General features: G+C 36.2%; 1 protein-coding gene across 1 annotated transcript; it reads right to left on the bottom strand.

The window, feature by feature from the left end:
* Window positions 1-4,422: 4,422 nt before the first annotated feature.
* LOC148869360 (putative cellulose synthase A catalytic subunit 1 [UDP-forming]) lies at window positions 4,423-16,992 on the bottom strand. Its single transcript, XM_088968015.1, has 14 exons — window positions 16,629-16,992; window positions 15,274-15,469; window positions 14,943-15,124; window positions 12,138-12,261; window positions 11,835-12,021; window positions 11,445-11,711; window positions 10,903-11,248; window positions 10,135-10,272; window positions 9,895-10,020; window positions 9,421-9,633; window positions 9,051-9,312; window positions 8,663-8,859; window positions 8,226-8,576; window positions 4,423-5,411 (listed from the first exon to the last, which is right to left on the bottom strand). The coding sequence occupies exons 1-14, from the start codon at window positions 16,707-16,709 to the stop codon at window positions 4,824-4,826; spliced, it is 3,258 nt and encodes a 1,085-aa protein (XP_088824141.1). The 5' UTR covers window positions 16,710-16,992; the 3' UTR covers window positions 4,423-4,823.
* Between the last annotated feature and the right edge of the window lie 1,456 nt (window positions 16,993-18,448).

Raw genomic sequence — 18,448 nt, 5'->3', positions numbered from 1 at the left:
AAAAGCACGAAATGGCAATTTGCTTTTGAACTTTTATAGACACAAGTAAGAGTGTACGTGGTAATTTTAGATGATGATAATGATAGTAATAATGTAACCAAATTTTTCTATAAATTTTATGTATTTTTTATTTTTTGCTTTTTTATTACTAATTGGGTGCGGGTTGAAAATCCAAATATGATTACATAAACACCTCATCTAAATATGCGATAATCGGATCGAGTTGTGAAGTTTCAAGTATCATTAATAGCAATGATAGAACCAGACACTTTCTTTTGGGGGAGGGCCAAATTAAAGTGTTAAAACAATAAAATGAGATAGGGAGAAGAAGTAGGGTGTTGGGAAAAACAGCCTGAGAAGGTTTGGGTCTATTACAATTTTTTTTAAAGAATATTTTATATTTTGAGAGTTGGAGGAATGTTAAAGAGCAATCCTTTACATTTTAGTTAATGTTTAGAGGGGGACCAAAAACCCAATTTATTAGGTTTTGATCCAACCTCCACTTAGTGACTACATATAAGTAATAGTTTTAATAAAAGGTTTTGATCAAACCTCCGCCCTTGATTGATAGGCCTACTTGCTTGGCTAGATTCTTCTTCTTGTAATATTTAATCTTTTTTTTTGTTCATTTATCAAAAAAATGTAATATTTAAATAGAGGGAATTGAATGTAGTGAAAAGTAGTAGTTCAATTTATAATTTAAATCTCATAAATAAATAAGGAGTAAATTCAAAAGTGAATATTTTGGTTAAAAGAAAGTTTCACAATCTTATTCATATTTTTAATAGTATTGTAAATATAGAATTATAGATGTGTTCAATTTTTTCTATAACTTTTTTGTATTTTTGTGTGTAAAAATAATTTTAATATGTTGCACTTACTTTTTGTTTAACATGATAAATATATGATGTTACACATGTACCTAAATGTTTTTTTTTTTTTGCAGAATTTATATGTTTTTATATTTTATTAACTTTTATTATTTATTTATGACATTAAAGGTTAACACGTTTGACCCAAAATTTGAACTATTGATAGTTATAAATTAAAGGTTAACAGTAAAATAATTTCATTTTTTATCAGTTCTAAATTATGTATTTCATTTTCATTACCAATAAAAATAATTCTTGTTTATTACACTTATTTTTTTAATTTGATTATAAAAATATCATAAATGTGTTTAATTTTTTCTACATTTTTTGTAAGTTTCTATATTTATTTATATTTTAAAAAATTTATTACCTAACTATGACTTCATAGGTTGATCAATTTGATTTTGTTTTTGATTGAGTTTTAAAATATATGGGTTTATATTGTTAAAAATTTTCACACATCTCTAATTTAATAAGAGAAAATGAGAGTTAATAACTTGAGTATAAGTCTTAATGAGAAGGGATTAAAGAGGTAAGAAGTAATAATTGAAGTTATATTTTCAATCTTACCGTTAGAGATAGACTAAATACACAATTATGGGCATTTTAGTAGCCATTAAATCTGGTATTAAAGATGTAATAAAATGGTTTTTATACCCTTTCAAAGAAGTAAAGGGTAATTTTAGTCCAAAAAAAGTTTCACATTGCATTCACACTTTTATATATAGTATATAGATGTGTCACCAAGCTATTGAGCATAATAAAATCACAATATATCTGCATGATAAACCCTACTAATTATCATAAAAACAGTCAACATTGAACTTGTTCAATCAACATTTGGCCTACAAATAACATGAAAAACATGATGCATTTAGGTAGTGAACAACTAGAAGAAAATGGAGCTAATATGATGCATTCAGGTGGTGTTTAACAAGGGAAAAAATAGGAATTAAAATAATGCATTCAACTAGTGTTTCACTGGGGAAAATAGGGGTTTATAATGTAAACAAGTTGACACATCGAAATGAGGTTCAAGAAGAGAAAGTGGAGTTCAAGTAGTATTTAATCAAAAAATATTCAAATGTATAGCTGTTAGAATGGGGTTCAAACATGCATTACATACAACTATTAGCGTTTAAGACATATACAACATTACATGGGATCAAATGGAGGAAAGGGAAGTTTAGGATGGCATACCTGAGAGTTGTCCATTCATCAGATTTCAAGAAGAAGAAGAGCAACATTAAACCTAGGGAAAATTCCCAATTAGTACCATGTACTTTGGGCCTAGTGACACTTTGGTCCCTGAACTTTAAAATACGATAATCTAGTACCTGAACTTTCATAATGTGCCAAACTAGTACCTTCTGTTAATTAATCCGTTAACCAGTTGTTAAGTAACATTTTAAAAGACACTTATGCCCTTCAAGTGTCATCTAATTCTCTTTATCAACCATCCAAACATTGATAAAAAATGAACAGTCCCAAATCCTTGCCTCTTCTATTCAAGAAAGTTGGGATCACATCTCAATGGGCATTATGGTGAACCCAACTTTCTTGAATAGAAGAGGCAAAGACTTGGGACTTTCATTTTTTATCAATGTTTAAATGATTGATAAAGAAAATTAGATGACACTTGAAGGGCATTTATGTCTTTTCAAATGCCACTTAACGGTTGGTTGACAGATTGGTTAACGGCATGTACCAGATTGGCATTATGAAACTTTGGATATTGAATTGTCACATTTTAAAATTTGGGGACCAAAGTGTCACTAGGCTCAAAGTACAGGATACTAATTGAGAATTTTCCCTTAAACCTATAAAAAATAAAGGGGCTAGATTTCGGGCATTGCAGACTCAAAAGAAGAAGAAAACGAAAAGAAAAAAAAAAAGATTAGGGTTTACCGTTCGATGAGAAAAAAATGGAGAAGCAAGGAGGAAAGGAAAGTGGCTAAGGTTTAAAGTTTTGGAGAGTTTACCATTAGGTTTTTTCAATTGACAATGAGAAGACTTGATGACGCTAGTAACCCTCCCCCCCCCCCACAAAGTCGGTGGTTGTGGGAATCAAATCCGTGTCTATGTTGGAGCAATCCAACTAACACACCAACCGAGTCACCTCTCAATTGGCCCAAAGCCTATCAGGATTTTGGCCCTTAGTGGACTTTAGCTTCCCGGATTTTGGCTCTCGAGAGTAGGCGTTACCACATAAAAAGGGATAAAATACAAAAACCCCTGTTAAGTTTCTGACAATCATAAAAACCTCCCTTTTAGTTTTAATTTAACAAACACCTCCCCTGAACTTCTAAAAAACTCAGTAAATACCTCCCTTCCGTCACTAACCCAAATGGAAAACATTATTGATGCACCAATTTTTCCAATACCCATTCTACCTTTTGTAAACTATTTTACATACAATTTTATTGAAATAACCTTACTACTTTCTCAAATTTGTTTCATCTCTCTCCTTGTGAAAGCTCTTGAATAAAACTACCATTTTTACTCTTCTATGGTAGAAATAAAGCAGAGCACAAGACATTTCTGTTACTCTCGCACAACTCATAAAAGATAGAACACAGCGAATGAACAAGAGATAGAGAGAGGGGGAGAGAGAGATGAGACCAAGAGCAACAGCAAAAGGTGGGGTTTGGGATTCTTTGGCTGCTCTACAAGGAATTGAATCTCTATTTAGGAGAGGAACCAGAGCAATGAGTGATCTTGTTGTCGCTCATTTTAAGGGGGACGTTACGGATGATGAGCTTCACTTGTTTATGAGAAGTATATATCGATCTAGTCTCATTGTGCAATCAGATGTGCTTATCTTCTTTTCTTCCTCTTTAGCTTCCCCACTTGGCATTTCTTCAATTTTTTCTTTCGTAATTTGGGAAGAAAACAATTCGTTCTTGAAGCTCAGTTTCTTCGGTTATCGGAGGAGGAGAATAGGTGACAAGTTGTCCAAATGACACCTAAGTTGACTGTGGAGAATAGAATAGGTGACAAGTCTTCCCCAGCAATTACCATGAACTTGATATGCCCATTATCGCCTTTCAAACCCCATACTCTTCACTGCTATGCGCTAGACGAGGAATGGTAATACACATTAATACCGTAATAGAAACTTGCGATTTTTTCTTACACTTTCATCTTTTATGAAAAATGCTACGTGGATGAGTTGGAACTTGGAAGAAAGAGTGGAGAATAATCATGCAAAGCATAAATATATAAACATTTTAAGTAGATGCCCATGTAAGTACCCTGAAATTACCAGGGAGACTTTGGGTGGCCCTCTAGGTACTTTAAGTCATCCCAAAAATGGATTTTTTCCTTTATACAAAAGCACCTGAACTAATTCCATCTCCTCTCAAAGTAAATATTTTTCCCTACCATTTCTTTTTTTCCCTGAATTGCTCATCGTTCTATAGAACCTAAGAAAAGATTCCATAGAATTAACTGTTGAGATTTCTTAAGCCACTTGCATATTATTGCAAGTAACATGACATGCAAACCTCTGTGGAACATTTTTCTGATCACATATTAAAAGGGCCTCGAGTTTCATGACAAAATAACCACACAAATTTTATTCTACAGTCTCTTGGATCTTTTGCAATACATCCGGATTTGTTTATGAAGAGATCACAGCCATGAATTGTTTATGTGTTCTAGACAAATGACAAGTACAATAATCAAAATACTGCACAACAAAAAAATATATACGAAATCATATTCGACTTCGATGATGCCCTGCTTAACCTTCCTTATAGGACCCACGTGAAAACATAGCATGAGCAAAAGGCTATCTCTCATTCAACCCTGAATTTCCCCCCTTCAGATGGAAACTACAACATAAATTAACTCACATTCTCACATGCTGGTCTAATGTCTTGATATTTACACAAAAGCGGGCGGAAGGGAGATCAAAGGAGTTACCTCAGACATTGATTTCAAAGGAAACTAACAGTTGATGCCACATTGACCTTTCGCAGCAGCTTTTGTAGCATCGGAGGTGAAGGGATCAATACGCACCCAAAGCAAGGAGAAGATGGAAGCCAGGAGAATGGACCAAACAATGACGATTGTGGGTGTACGGTTTTGCCGACCCAACAAACCCTTGAGGAATGGGTAGAGATGGAGAATAACCCATATGGCAAAGAATAACTTGCCAAAGAGGGGACCCCAGGACTGGTACCCACTGTTTATGGCATATGAGACACCTGCAACAATGCCCACAAAGTTTATGATAAGGACAGTTGTTGGTGGTATCAGAAGTGATGTCCACTTGAAAACATACAGCTCCGCGAACTCCCCATCATCATCAGATGCTTTGGATGTGACAGTGAAGTTGGTATCAATTCCAGCAAGAACCTTTAACAACCCTTGGAAGACAGCAAAAAGGTGTGCAGATGTACCACCAATGACCCAGAATTGTTCGTTTCTCCACCAGTCCTCAATCCCAACCCCACTCCATCTGAGCTCCAGAATTCCAGTTGCAAAGATAGAAATAAAGAGCAGAATAAACCACATGCTAGCGAGGTTGCTTATCTGCATTAATTATTATGACAGATCCAATAAGTTCCATTTTTTACCAAGGAAGAGAATAGGTTACATATGATAACAAGTCTACATGCAACAAAAGAAATGAGAGTGTTGCACTGGGGTTTACAACTTTAAATGGTTCCCCTGAAATAACCGTAGCTCTTGTAGAGAAACTGTAGGGCATGTAATACCCATGAGGTTACACGCAATAGTGATATGACCATGATGTATATCTATCACATACACATGCAGTAGTCAAAAGATATATTTTGAAAGGCAAGAACACCCTCACATGTCAATTTTTCTCGTTATAAAGGAGTTTCTTTGTCTTTTTCCAGGAATTTACTCAATTTAATAAAAATATGATGTGCTCAAATAAGTCCCTTTGCAAAATCAAAGACAAAAATATTGTATAACTTGACAAATCCGTGCATGCATAGCCAAACATCTATCACAAGACTTGCAACATAAACACATTATAGCATATGCATATCCAAACTTTCAAATGTACATAAAAGGTCAATAAATAAATTAGCAATTAAAAAAGATGTCTGAAGAACCCCAAGCAAAACGAAAACACAAATCCTTGTATATACGGAACAGTGAGTTTAAACATCCCATCTGTAATCAATGTCATGAGCACATAATTTTAATAATAATCAGGTAAATAAGAGAAGCTTGCTAGACAACCCAACAATTCCTGCCACAGAATCCTAAGACAGATCCAAAGCCCATTGAATAGGTGCCCTGAGGAATGACGACAATTTTCCTTTATGAGCACTCCAAGGTCTGAATCTTCTAATTTCAAAAAAAAAGTGCTGAAAAAACAACCTATTTTTGACATATGGTAAGGGTTTTAGCTTTTAAACATTGCCTCATGAATACAAGAAATGACAACTAGAAGATTCATAGGTCATTTAGACTCCATTAAATAACCCAACCAGTGTGGCATGACCCAAGATAGGACTAAGCCATAGAAGGGGTATATGCATAGCAGCTTTTTGGCATGGCCAAAAACAGCTATCTGGTTGATCCTAAAGAAGAGCTAAAGTGATGACATAAACGAAATTGAATATTTAAAGCTAAAGAATCTGGCAATGCAAGCATCAACATTACAAACCATGCATATTTGACAGCATCTTTTAATCATAGGCCAAAAAAGGAAAATGCCACATAAAAAATAGTATAAACCACCAAAGAGTAACCTGGCCCACCAATATTAGCCTCCTTATCTCCACACACATGGATAGAAGCAAACAAAATAATGTGTGCCTACAATAGTAAAATAAACAATTTTTTCTGAATTACAACATAAAATATTTCAGCCAAACTTCAGAATTGCAGACAAGATTTTGGTATTCAATTCAAAAATCTCTGCAAGAAAAACTTTTCCAATTTATTTTGGGCAAAGTTTCAGAATTTTGGCATATGATTTTGGAAATTTTAACAAGGAAAGTGAGGTTCTCTTTTATCTTATAGATATTTTAAACATATACATATTAGAGATATCTTTTTTGAGATTTGGTTCAAACCATTACTATTGTCTTCAAATTATTTTTGCTACTGAAAACAAATTTAAGTTTTTCCATCAATGACAGAGAATTCATTGAATTAGATATGAAAAGTGTACCACTACTCTCCGATGGCCATGGGAGAGCTGGATGGAGCAAAGTAGCCATTGGCTGAACACATTCACACAGTAAACTAATATATAAAGTATGTTTAACTAACATAGTTAAAATTTCCATTCAAACTTTCCAAATTTATCATCTTTCAGTGGAAACTATATGGGTTCATAAAACATTTAAAAAATGTGTTTTATTCTTTTACCCACTAAGATACCAAAAAGCTGGTCTTTTCATCTTGTTTTGGACTTTGGTGTAATGACATAATAGAAATTTGATTCATTAAAACCATGGAGGCAAGTCAGTAGATTATCCTTATCCAAAATAAAAACCATTAGGTTACCAATCTGGTTAGAGGATAGACAATTGAAACTGCAAAATTGAATTGGGTCTACTGTTTGCTTAAATCACACTGTAAGCAACAGGATTCTGGAACTACCTAGGGATCACCTTGAATATGACGAAAGTTCTCCAATCAGGTCACGTAGGGAGCTTCCCTGCATGATCTGCCATAATTCTGCCATGTAGAGGGATGATTTGAGCAATATGTGCTCTGTCCACCAAATAGGAGACCTGGATTGGTTGCCTGTTCAATCCCTGGTCAACATCAGCCCTATACCCCACCTTTTATGTTTCAATTTGATATTATACTTGGCAAAAAAAGGGTTTATCCTAATCACCTGGCAAGGGTTTATATGGACACTGCCCCATTTATAGAGGATTAAGGATAGTGGGAAAAATGTATGGAAACATTTTGGGAATCTTCAAGGCAGCAACTAAATAACCAGATTAGGAAACCCATGGAGCTAGTCGGGTCATTAAGCAAGATTCCCTAAATGACTTAGGAATCTTCAAAGCAGCAACTTTGTCTGGAGATGAAAAGGAGTCTCCTTCCTCTCTCCATACTCTTTATTGATGTGAAAAAATCCATCCTAAAATACTTTACCATGTTTTCAAAATAAAGCCTCTTGTATGTCCAGGGACAACTGCCCTCAATTGAGAAGAACTCCAATACAAGGTTGGTTATACTTATAGGACTGAAATGGACCATGTTATTGAACACATGGCCAAACAAGTGGGACTCCTACCTTATGAACAGGTCTGAATTGGCAAAAAACAGAAGACGGGTGGAATGTCTGGAAATGCATTAAGTGATAAAGGTGAATAAAAAGGAATTAGATGAATTGCTGCTTACCTCAGGAATAATAAATTTATTTGTAAGAAGGCAGATTGCTGGAAGTACACAGTAGGCAATCAGTGGAATGGAGGTGATAGGATAAACAATAGTGTTTATGTATGCCAGTCTCTCCAACAACTTCAGTCTCCCATTATAACCATACCATATAGGGCAATGCCTGCTCAGCAGGATTTCAATTGATCCCAAGGCCCACCTAAGAACTTGATTCAGACGATCAGAAAGATTGATGGGGGCAGACCCCTTGAATGCTGGGCGCGGTGGCATGCAATAAATTGAAACCCATCCTCGAGCATGCATCTTAAACCCAGTTAAGATATCTTCAGTAACAGAGCCATAGATCCACCCTATCTGATTGCAGGAAAAGAAATAACTCAGTCAAGTTGGGTTAGCAAGACAAATCCCATGAAGACGGATATGTTTAAGTTCCAGCTCACCTCTTTGCCCCATTCAGATTTGTCCTCATAACCACAGCTAATCACATGGATAGCTTCTTTTAGCAAAGTTGCAGGATTGGTTGATGGTGGAATACCTCCCTGTTCCATGAAAGTGGATGCAATAAAAACTGGGGACTGTCCAAAGCGCTTTTCTAAGGCCTTCTGAGACATAAGAAGTGACTTTTCATCATCATATCCTGGAGAACATTAACGCAATTAACATGTTATACTGGATGGATGAATGAACTCAATACAGATGCACATTTTAAAAGGATCTATGTCTAAGTGTGCAAGTGTATGTAAGTCACAGGTCACATGAAAGGTGAAATCTAAGCCAATTGATGGGCAGGAACATAAAAAGTCCCCTAACTTGAACAATAAAGCTCACCTTCTATACCCTCTTCAATATCTTCCATATTGAAAATGGGAATGGTTGACTCAGTTCTTTTAGCAGCCCGCTTCTTATCAATATACTTCTTGTTCACACCTTTTTTCTTTCTTGAACCACAACAACTCTTGACAATAATGTTAGGTTCCAAGTCAACCTCAGTCAAGACAGGATCATACCCATAGAGAGCTTGCCTATTGAAACAACATCCTGTCCCCACATAGACTGGGCCCTGGACGCCATCCAAACCTTTCAAGTTGATCTGCAAATTACAGAATAATTAAGAACCTACTCTTTCAAAGAAATGCATAGTTGCAATTAAATGGAGATATGTTTTTTTTTTGGTTGACGATGCAAGATATAGTCATACATCGAAGAAGACAATATTGCGGTTGGCATATCGATCATGCAAATCAATCCCATCAAATCGCTGTGGGAACTGAACATAACAGGTTTTCTTTCCAAGTACAGGATCCATCATAAAGCACATGGCTTCTCGAAGAGCCTTGCTGTTATTAAAATAGTGATCACAATCAACATTAAGAAGATAGGCACCATTGGTCAGGACAGCTGATACTCGAATCTGGACAACACACAACAAACCGCATCATGAATAGGTAAAATAAAGAATTTATAATATGACTAGCATCTGCATCCAGCAATCAGTGCATGCATTATGAATCAGCACTATTCGATCAATTGAACCTTTGAAAGATAACGTGGACTTTTTTGAACATCATTATGAATGACAGAAAGGCTAGAAATACAGAATAATTCAACTAGCATAGATGTTCTTGTAACAAACAGTGCAGATGTACAAAGAAAAGATATAGTGGTCACAAACCAAAGCATTCATTGCTCCAGCTTTTTTGTGATGTTGGAATCCTGGTCGCTTCTCACGGGAAACATAAACAAGTCGAGGTAGCTCATTTCCATCAGTATCAAGACCTCCACTGTGACCTAAGAATACCTGCACTTTCACAGAAGAAAATGCTAAGAAAACAAAAACCAAGGGATTTTGTATTGATAGAGATAAATCAAGAGATGAGTAACAGCAAATGCTCCCTAGAAAGTGCAAAATTACCTGGATCATGCCAGGATGATCCCTGGGGTTATTTCCAGGCCAAGGAGTGCCATCCTGCATTGTCCAACCTTCTTCAGGCATTTTCTGTGCTTTTGCAACAAGGGCATTGATTCGTACCTTGTACTCTTCATACTCCCTCTGTGAAACATATTATTTCCCACATCAATCCAAGGCAATGCAAGATAAGAGTTCCATCCTATCATCACTACTATGCCTTGTCCCAACTATATGGGCTCAGCTACATGAATCCTGTTTTGCCATTACACTCTGTTAAGTGTCATATCCAATGTTAAACTATGGGCCTTCTAATATGTATCTTCCCGTTGTTATATGATAAAAGGGCAAAGAGTGAAATATATATACTGAGCATCTTAACCTTGATCCATCATCTACGATCACACCTATATTTATCATATTGTACAATGTAAACTCAAAAGTCAACATTCTTAGCTGGATGTAAGCATAACCAAAGAGTCAACATATTTATAAACCAAAAACCAAATCTTGTTCTTTTCACCCAACTGCAAATATTGTTTTTTATTAAGCTATCCAACTCTAATTCTATAATGGAAGGGTTATATTATCCATCTGGCCTAAGTTTATGATAATGACCATTGTAGATAACCACCAAATACTAAATAGCACAATTAGGTGGCATCATGCATATGCAGAGTGGGGCATAGGGTTCATATAAACTTAGGGGCCTAAGGTCCAATATCAAATATATGGGTTTGTGTGTGAATGAGTATGTCTTCTATGCTCATTTACCTTCATTGCCCTGCGTTCTTTCACAAAAGAAGGCTGAATTTTGTCCTTCAAGTAATCTATCTTCTGGGCAAAGTAGAATTCAGGTGCCCTGGGCTCAATATTGTGCTTCTTACAGAAGGGCACCCACTTTCTTGCAAACTCCGATGTCTCAGAGAGAGCTTCAAAAGTCAACATTGCAGACCCATCATCTGAAACATAACATGAGACCTTGTCGACAGGATAATCCACAGCAAGTATGGACAACACAGTGTTTGCTGTTACAAGAGGGGGCTCTTTGAGAGGGTCCACCGTACTAACAAAGATATCTATGGGAGGAAGCTGTGAAGGTTCCCCTTCTCGATCATACCTGTAGATTTCAATCCATATTTAACAAAATTTTAGCCCAGAAACCGTACATGAGAAATAGAACAGAATCAAAGCTTTTCCTTTCTTCCCCATTCATCTTCCATTACCTTTTTTATATCATTTTACTGAAACTTCTATCCTCCCAATAAAAAGACAACTTTAGAATGAAAGGAAAAAGGAGTTCAAATTTAACAAACCTCAGTGCAAGCCGATCAAGGTATGTTTCACGTTCAACAGGATACCATTTTGGGAACTGATCCAAAAGCCAAGACAAAGCAAACCAGATCTCACAAATAACTGATGTAAGCCATAATGGATAAGCATCATTCACAGGATGGGTAATACGGTATTGCAAGAAGAACCCCAAGATGATAAGGCGGAGTATGATCACAACACGATAGGGAGTAAGATGGGAAGAAGAAATAGGCACCACTCGGTGCAAGGGTTGGCGAGCATCATCAGCACTGAAATGAAGGAAGTAAACATATTAGCTATTTAACATTTGACGAGTTAATCAGTCAACTACCAAATTTTAGAACATTCCTTTCAAGGGAAGCAATCTATATCCTTCGCAAGTTGGTGCTTACATTTGCAGATCTTCCCCATTTGAACCAGTTCCTTCCATGTCTCCCTTTCCTTCAGTGTATCTGCTGGGAATCTGATTCATATTCTTCTCCTGTTTGAGTTTCCATCCTTCAACTCTTTCCTTCCAGTCAACATTCCCAAGCCCATAAGAATTCAAATCCTTTGAAGGGTCCACAATCCTAACTGGAACTGTTACCATATCATGGAAAACATAAGCAATAATTGGTTCAAAGAGGAATAACAAAAACATATGGAACCTGAGTGCTTATGCATTAGAAGTTTAGAACAAATGGATACTACAGTACCTGGCTGAGTTGGATCGACATAAGGGAGCGAATGGACACGCTTTTCACCAGATCCTAGAGGTCCTGATGTTGTAGTTCGCACAGACTGGTTGTCAGGTGTAGCATTGGGCATTTCCCCAGAGACCTGCAAATGTGTGAAATATATGGTTTAACAATCAGAGGAGATATTTTTTCTTTTTTTTTTTCTGTTGCTATCACATAATACACACTACAGGGTACACAGGGATGGGACAGAGCAGGGTGCACATGAGGCCCACTGGCCATGACACGGAGAGCCTGAAGTTCCAAGGGTTTGACCCCACACCTCCATTTTTGCAGGGATGTTGAGTGACCATCTTAACTGCTGGGTCATCAGTGAGGGTCAGAGGAATTAAAACAAACATTTCTACTTCCGTAAGTTAATCATACATATCAGCTCCCCTGCATGAAAATGGAGGAATTGTATACCCTTAATCATTTAGTTTTGCTACATTTTTTTGTTTTTTGAAAGGTGAAGTGTTGTATTGATGTACAAATATCAAGACGAATACATCAGCACCTATGTACAAAAAGGTATTTTGTACTGAAAACATAGAAAAAATGATAATAGGTTAATAATAGAACAGCTTAGGTTGCATTTTGATAAGCTTCAGGATTTGTGCTTCCATAGACCAAAAGCACAATGCCCCAATTTCAGGCTTTTTTTTGCTTCAGAGTTTAAAATTGTTTTGGCTTCAAGTTATAATGTTTTTAAAAGCAACTCTTGCCAAACACTCATAACACTTTTTGGCTCAATTTTGGTTTTCAAAGCCCAAACCTCAAAAGCAAAAGCAGCCTAAATTAGTTACAAATAAGCTTTCTGTCATCAACAAAAGAGTTGTAACGTGTTCCTCTGAAATGTTCATGAATTGCCTTCCATGAACATAACATGCCATGCACCTTTTTGCCAACCATCTTTCACACCAAATGGACCAAAAATTTGCAAAAGGTATCATGCTCCAAACTGTTCTACGTTTTTTCCCAAGCATCTTAGATGCCACCAAGGAAGAAAGCTCCAATAGAAGCAAGAAAGCATCCTTTCACACCAAAAAATCCATTGTACATTTGCCCATGGTTTACTAGAAAATTTACAGTGAAGGAACAGATAAATTGCAGGTTATGGACATTCAGCACAGATGCTTACAAATTTATAAATTAAAAGGAAAACAAGAACTGTGGAGGATCTCACAGTTTTTTTACCAGTAACTGTAATCAGATTCCATTAATTTAAGGAAAACCCCCTACTTTCCAAAGATTTTGAAAAGAGAAGACTACATATGGATAAACAGTCCAAAAGATTACATATTAATTCTTTTAAAATGGAAAACAACATCTGTGCATTCATCCCAGGGCCTGTCATTGCCCATTCTAGTTGTTCTTTTTCTATTCATGCCCTTTTTAAGGAGCCAGAAAGTCCATTGACAGACCTGACAAGTTAACAAGTAATAGAAGGTTCCCTTACCATCTTAAAGAAAACAAAATAATCATCAAAAGAAATATGGAGCAAACAAAAAAAAAACAAATCATGCCTATTCTTGGTTGTTGGATCATCGACATCCAAAAAACGCAAAAGCTCATTTTTTGCCTTAGATCTTGAAGTGCTAACTGAGTTAGCCAAAATTAAGAACCCTTGTCTAAAATCCAATTCCAAAAGAATTACCATTCTCAAAAACCAAAAGACAGTTGCTTACATAATAAACAACATTGTTGATTAATTTTGCTTGCAACTTTTGGGCCAACAAACAAATTTTTAAATTGATTTGGAATCCACATACATCACAAGGTTCTTTCACCTTTAATGCAATCAACTTTGAAATGAAAAAGAAAGTACTATTCTTGTACCTACCACCAGCTCTCTGGTGGAGAAATATAATAAAAAGGAAAGCAAAATGAATTTACGATGGTTAAGAATGGCCAATGTTGAAAGACATGAATAGGAGGGTACATACATATCAATTGCAAACCACAGTTCAGAACATAGCTGGAACCTGGATGCAAAAATTTTACACAAGCAAATCTAAATTTGGTGAAAGCTGCAATACTAAACAAATAAAAAAGCAGAAGAAAAAAATGGCACTAGAAACCATGGCTGACAATCCAATCAAGCATAGTTTTCAAGGCGCTAAGGCGAGGCTAGGCGACTGGGGGCGCCTTGTCACCTAGGCAATGGATTTTTTATGTTAAAAACATAGACCCTAGGATAGTTCCCTAGGTACCATAACCATATTTCTTTAATAATTATTCATGATTTTCATAAAAAAAAAGTATAAATTTCATATTAAAGTATAGAAAATCAACATATTCATGAGAAGAAAAGGAAGAAGGAAAATAAAATTCAAAAAATTTTAAGTATTGGTAGTGGTAGTAGTAGTAGTAGTAGTAGTAGTAGTAGTTGGTTCAGGTTTTTAAGTCTTTGAGGGTTCAATACAGCATTTAGCAATGTTTGAGTTGATTAAACCCTAATAAATAAGAAAATAATAAAAAGAAATTAGTATATAAACACACAAAATGATTATTTTAGTTTAATAATGTCTATTTTATAATTATAATCTCAAAAAAGAATGAATAAAAAAGTATTTTATAGTAGGAAGTAGAAAACTGCTTGGTGATTAGGCGAGGCGAGCCTCAAAGGGAGCCTTGTTGCCTAGGTGTCACCTTGACAACTATGCACTCAAGAAAGTACCATTTCCTAAATCCAAAAGTCAGAGTTTACAGAAGTTACGTATCAAGTTTGATATGGGGGTTAGAACCAAGACAGGTAAGGTAAGCATTTCCTTTTTAACATACCGGTTGCCCATTGGTGAGAAGTGGAATTGAGCGTAGAGACTCGTGCCTAGAGGAAGAAGAAAGCTCAACATCATCTCCCTGCCACTGCCTCATTCCCTTGCCATTTCCATGGGTGTAATTGAACTCATTATCCAGGTCATCAATATCATCCTCTTCATCATCCCCCTCCACTCGAGGACTCCCTGGAATATGCACACCTCATTACCTTAATCCTAAGAAATCTAACCCAATGAAGTTTTGCACCACATTAGCCACTAAAAGCTTCAAGAAGGCATTGCTTTAGAATAAAACTATAAAAGATAAAAAATCTGGTATGAACCAATAATCTAACCTTTGTGTCTTTTGTACCTAGTCTTGCACTGGGGACAAGACTGGTTTCCATCTCTGCGCTCATACTCATAACAAGGCCGACAAACTGGGAAGGCACATTCATTGCAAGCAACAAAAACATCACCTGTGGCAGTAACCCCAACAGTGTCTCCACAGATCTGACAAATTTGGCCATTCAAATGCTTGAGGGGCTTGGGCTGCGTTATCCACAGAAAGGAACAATTGAGAACCTCTAGAGGAATTCATTATAGTACAGGAATATTTCAAAGGAAAGCACAAAGTCACCAAATAGTTTTAAGCAGAGCAAATTAATATTCACTTTTCTAATGATTACTCTGTTCTGTGCGGATAGTGAATGGCGATACACAACTGCAATTGTCCATGCCTCAGGATTGTGATGAACAATTCGATGAAACTAAAATACCGCATAGCCAATTTGATCATGCTAGTATGCTACTGACTGCCATGGAATCAATAACCACGAAAAAAAGAAAAAAGGAAACTTGCAAAAACTATACTAAACTTGACGTATTGAGGTTGAAAATGCTCAACCAAAGACTGCTAGAGCCAGATTTAGCGATAACATCAACAGAAACCTCCCAGTAGACTATCAAATACACTGAAATAAAAAAAGAAAAATAACTTCAACAGGAAAACTACAAATATAGATTGTGAAAAGAAAAAGAAGGACATGCTTCAATTCCCAACAACTGAATATTACAACCACCAAAACATGGGCTGATATCACTTAATGAAAACATCATCACCATGAATTTCACCATGTAAGATGTAACTATTAATCCCAATCATAAAATCCAAGTCTGTCTCAAAAAGTGAAGTCAGATCTCGGCTTAAAAACTCATAAGCCATATCCAAGTCCACCTAAGGGTTAAATTCGAGCCTTGACAGACTACAAGGAAAAAAGAAAAGAAGTGATACACCCCCAACACTCCAAACGGATCTGAACTGGAAGGGGAAAACAATAAGCTTCAATAGGCATGACTGTCAAAATGTCAGCTTTAATACAACCGCATTTACAGAAAAAGAAAGATAGAAAGAAACAAAAAACCCAAACTAGGCAAATCAAACACACTCTACAAGTCCAACAAGATCTCAGCTATTAAAATTCTAAAAGATTCGATTCTGCGACAACCCACATAGTCGATGTCTCAATCCAATTAGTCCAATGAATATCCATTATCGAATTCCATGATGAAAAACCAGAATTCATTACCACGGAGTCAACAAGCAGATCCAGATACCCAATCACGTAGAAAACGAGAAGCAAAGGGGAAAAAAACAGGGGAGAGGGGATCTTGAATTCAAAGAGAAAATGGGTCGGGAGAAGAAACATACCCCAGCTTCTCCTTCCTTCCGAATCATAACGAACTCGTTTCGTTTGTGAGAACCAGCAACCATTCCTGCATTTGCTTCCATAGTTCCAAACAGAGAAAAAGAAATGGGAAGAGCGGAAATGTAATGAAGCTTTTATTTTCCCTTAGTTATGGCCTCTATCATTTGGAGATCAAAAGAAGAAATTTCCAGCTAAGGATCGAGTGATGGATCTTCCACTCAGATGGCTCTCAGTCTGAGCAGGAGCAGAAAAGCGATGGGCTCTCAAACACTCCTGTCTGCTTCTTCGCCCATCAATCTCGCTTCCGCTCTGTCTCAGCCCGAATTTTTCCTTTTTATTTTCTGAGATTCTGATTTAGGTCATTACCGGCTACCGGGCTAACCAGTAATCTGTTTCCCACATAATGTTCAGCATAACGGCTCGGCTCTCCTGGGCTCTAACTTCTCATCTGGCTAACTGGCTTGTTACTCAACTACTCAAGTATAATTTTGACCCAGATACCGACAATACACGGCACCGACCAGCGCCTATTAGCGGGATATGGGCCTACTACGTAAACGGGTCAAAAATATACCCAGATTCAAAACGGGTTCTTCTATGATACTTGATACGGAAAAAATACTTATAAATGAGGTAGTTTTCATTAAAATTTGTTAGGAGTTTTGAGCCATTATTAAATTATTAATGTATCATATTTTTCCAATATCATACATTTACTCATATTATACAATATAAAAGTTTATTATTTAATATTTTATAATTAAGGTTATAGGCCTAGGGCCCTAGGCCCAGGCGGGCTGTTTTTGGGTTGGAAGCCCAGACTTACATTTCAATTCTGAGGTCCAAGTCTAGGCTATAGCTCTTATTAGGGTTATCGTTTTCAGCCTGGTCCAACCCTAGGTTTTTATGTTCAGGCCCGACCCTATTTGAACCCACATTAGGTCTGGTCCAGCCAGGACTTGCAATATATTATTTTATAGATTAAATGTATACTTGTGTATATGTTTTATATTATATTTATACTATATTAGATGGCGTGAACTAATCCTGAGGTTGCAAAACAGATTTAATTGACTGTTAATCCATCGGGTTTATATTGGATTTGAGATTGCAATTCTTTTTTTAATTAAATAGCATTAATAAATTAAATTTAAAATAACCGACACACAATATAAAAACGCAACACTCAAGCCAACTTTACTAATAAATTTTCTGTCTCACCAATCTGTTTTGTTTAGTGCTATATGCTGCCAATATAACACAATCTTCCTCCTTTATCACGATTAATACTAATGATACAAAACAAGCCCACACTAACAGAGTTTATATCAAGAGTACGACCATGAGGAAAAAACAAAGGGACCTGACCCCAGGTCTCTGTTGCAACAGATTAGAGATGCTACCAGCTGAAAACTTGTAACCAATCAACCGGTTTGGATAGGAGTGGATTCATATTGGATCTTACCATCGTTTTCAAATTATTATCGACCCATACAGTCAGACCATTCGGCCCCAAGACCACCCAGGCAATTGGTTTCATTTTGCCTCTAAACTGTTTCTTCGTCAAAAATCGTTGATTTGATCAGTGCCCCATTGACCCAAGTAATTAAACCGTTGATCCATTAATGTTAGACAAGTTTTTGGCCGTTTTTGTTATAATTTTTATGCTTTTTCTGTTTTTTAAATTATAATGGACCATCTATTTGGACTGGTCGATCAAATTGTTGACCTAAAAACTAATAGCCAAATCAGTTCTACTTCTAAATCTGTCTTTAAAACATTGATATAAATAGAGATGGCAATTTCTATCCTACTGGGTGGA

Source organism: Nelumbo lutea, chromosome 2 (genome assembly GCF_056320005.1).
Source record: "Nelumbo lutea isolate HS-2025 chromosome 2, American lotus-T2T, whole genome shotgun sequence".
Lineage (NCBI taxonomy): Eukaryota > Viridiplantae > Streptophyta > Magnoliopsida > Proteales > Nelumbonaceae > Nelumbo > Nelumbo lutea.
Note: the sequence above shows the minus strand (reverse complement) of the source record. Positions and strands in the feature narration are given on the sequence as shown.

Excerpts from the sequence above, each read along its gene's own strand:
- LOC148869360 (XM_088968015.1), bottom strand. The coding sequence starts at position 16,709 with ATGGAAGCAAATGCAGGAATGGTTGCTGGTTCTCACAAACGAAACGAG. Across the intron at positions 12,022-12,137 it reads TGTCGATCCAACTCAGCCAG|TTCCAGTTAGGATTGTGGAC; the intron begins GTACTGTAGTAT and ends ATATGGTAACAG. Across the intron at positions 8,577-8,662 it reads AATCTGAATGGGGCAAAGAG|ATAGGGTGGATCTATGGCTC; the intron begins GTGAGCTGGAAC and ends TCCTGCAATCAG.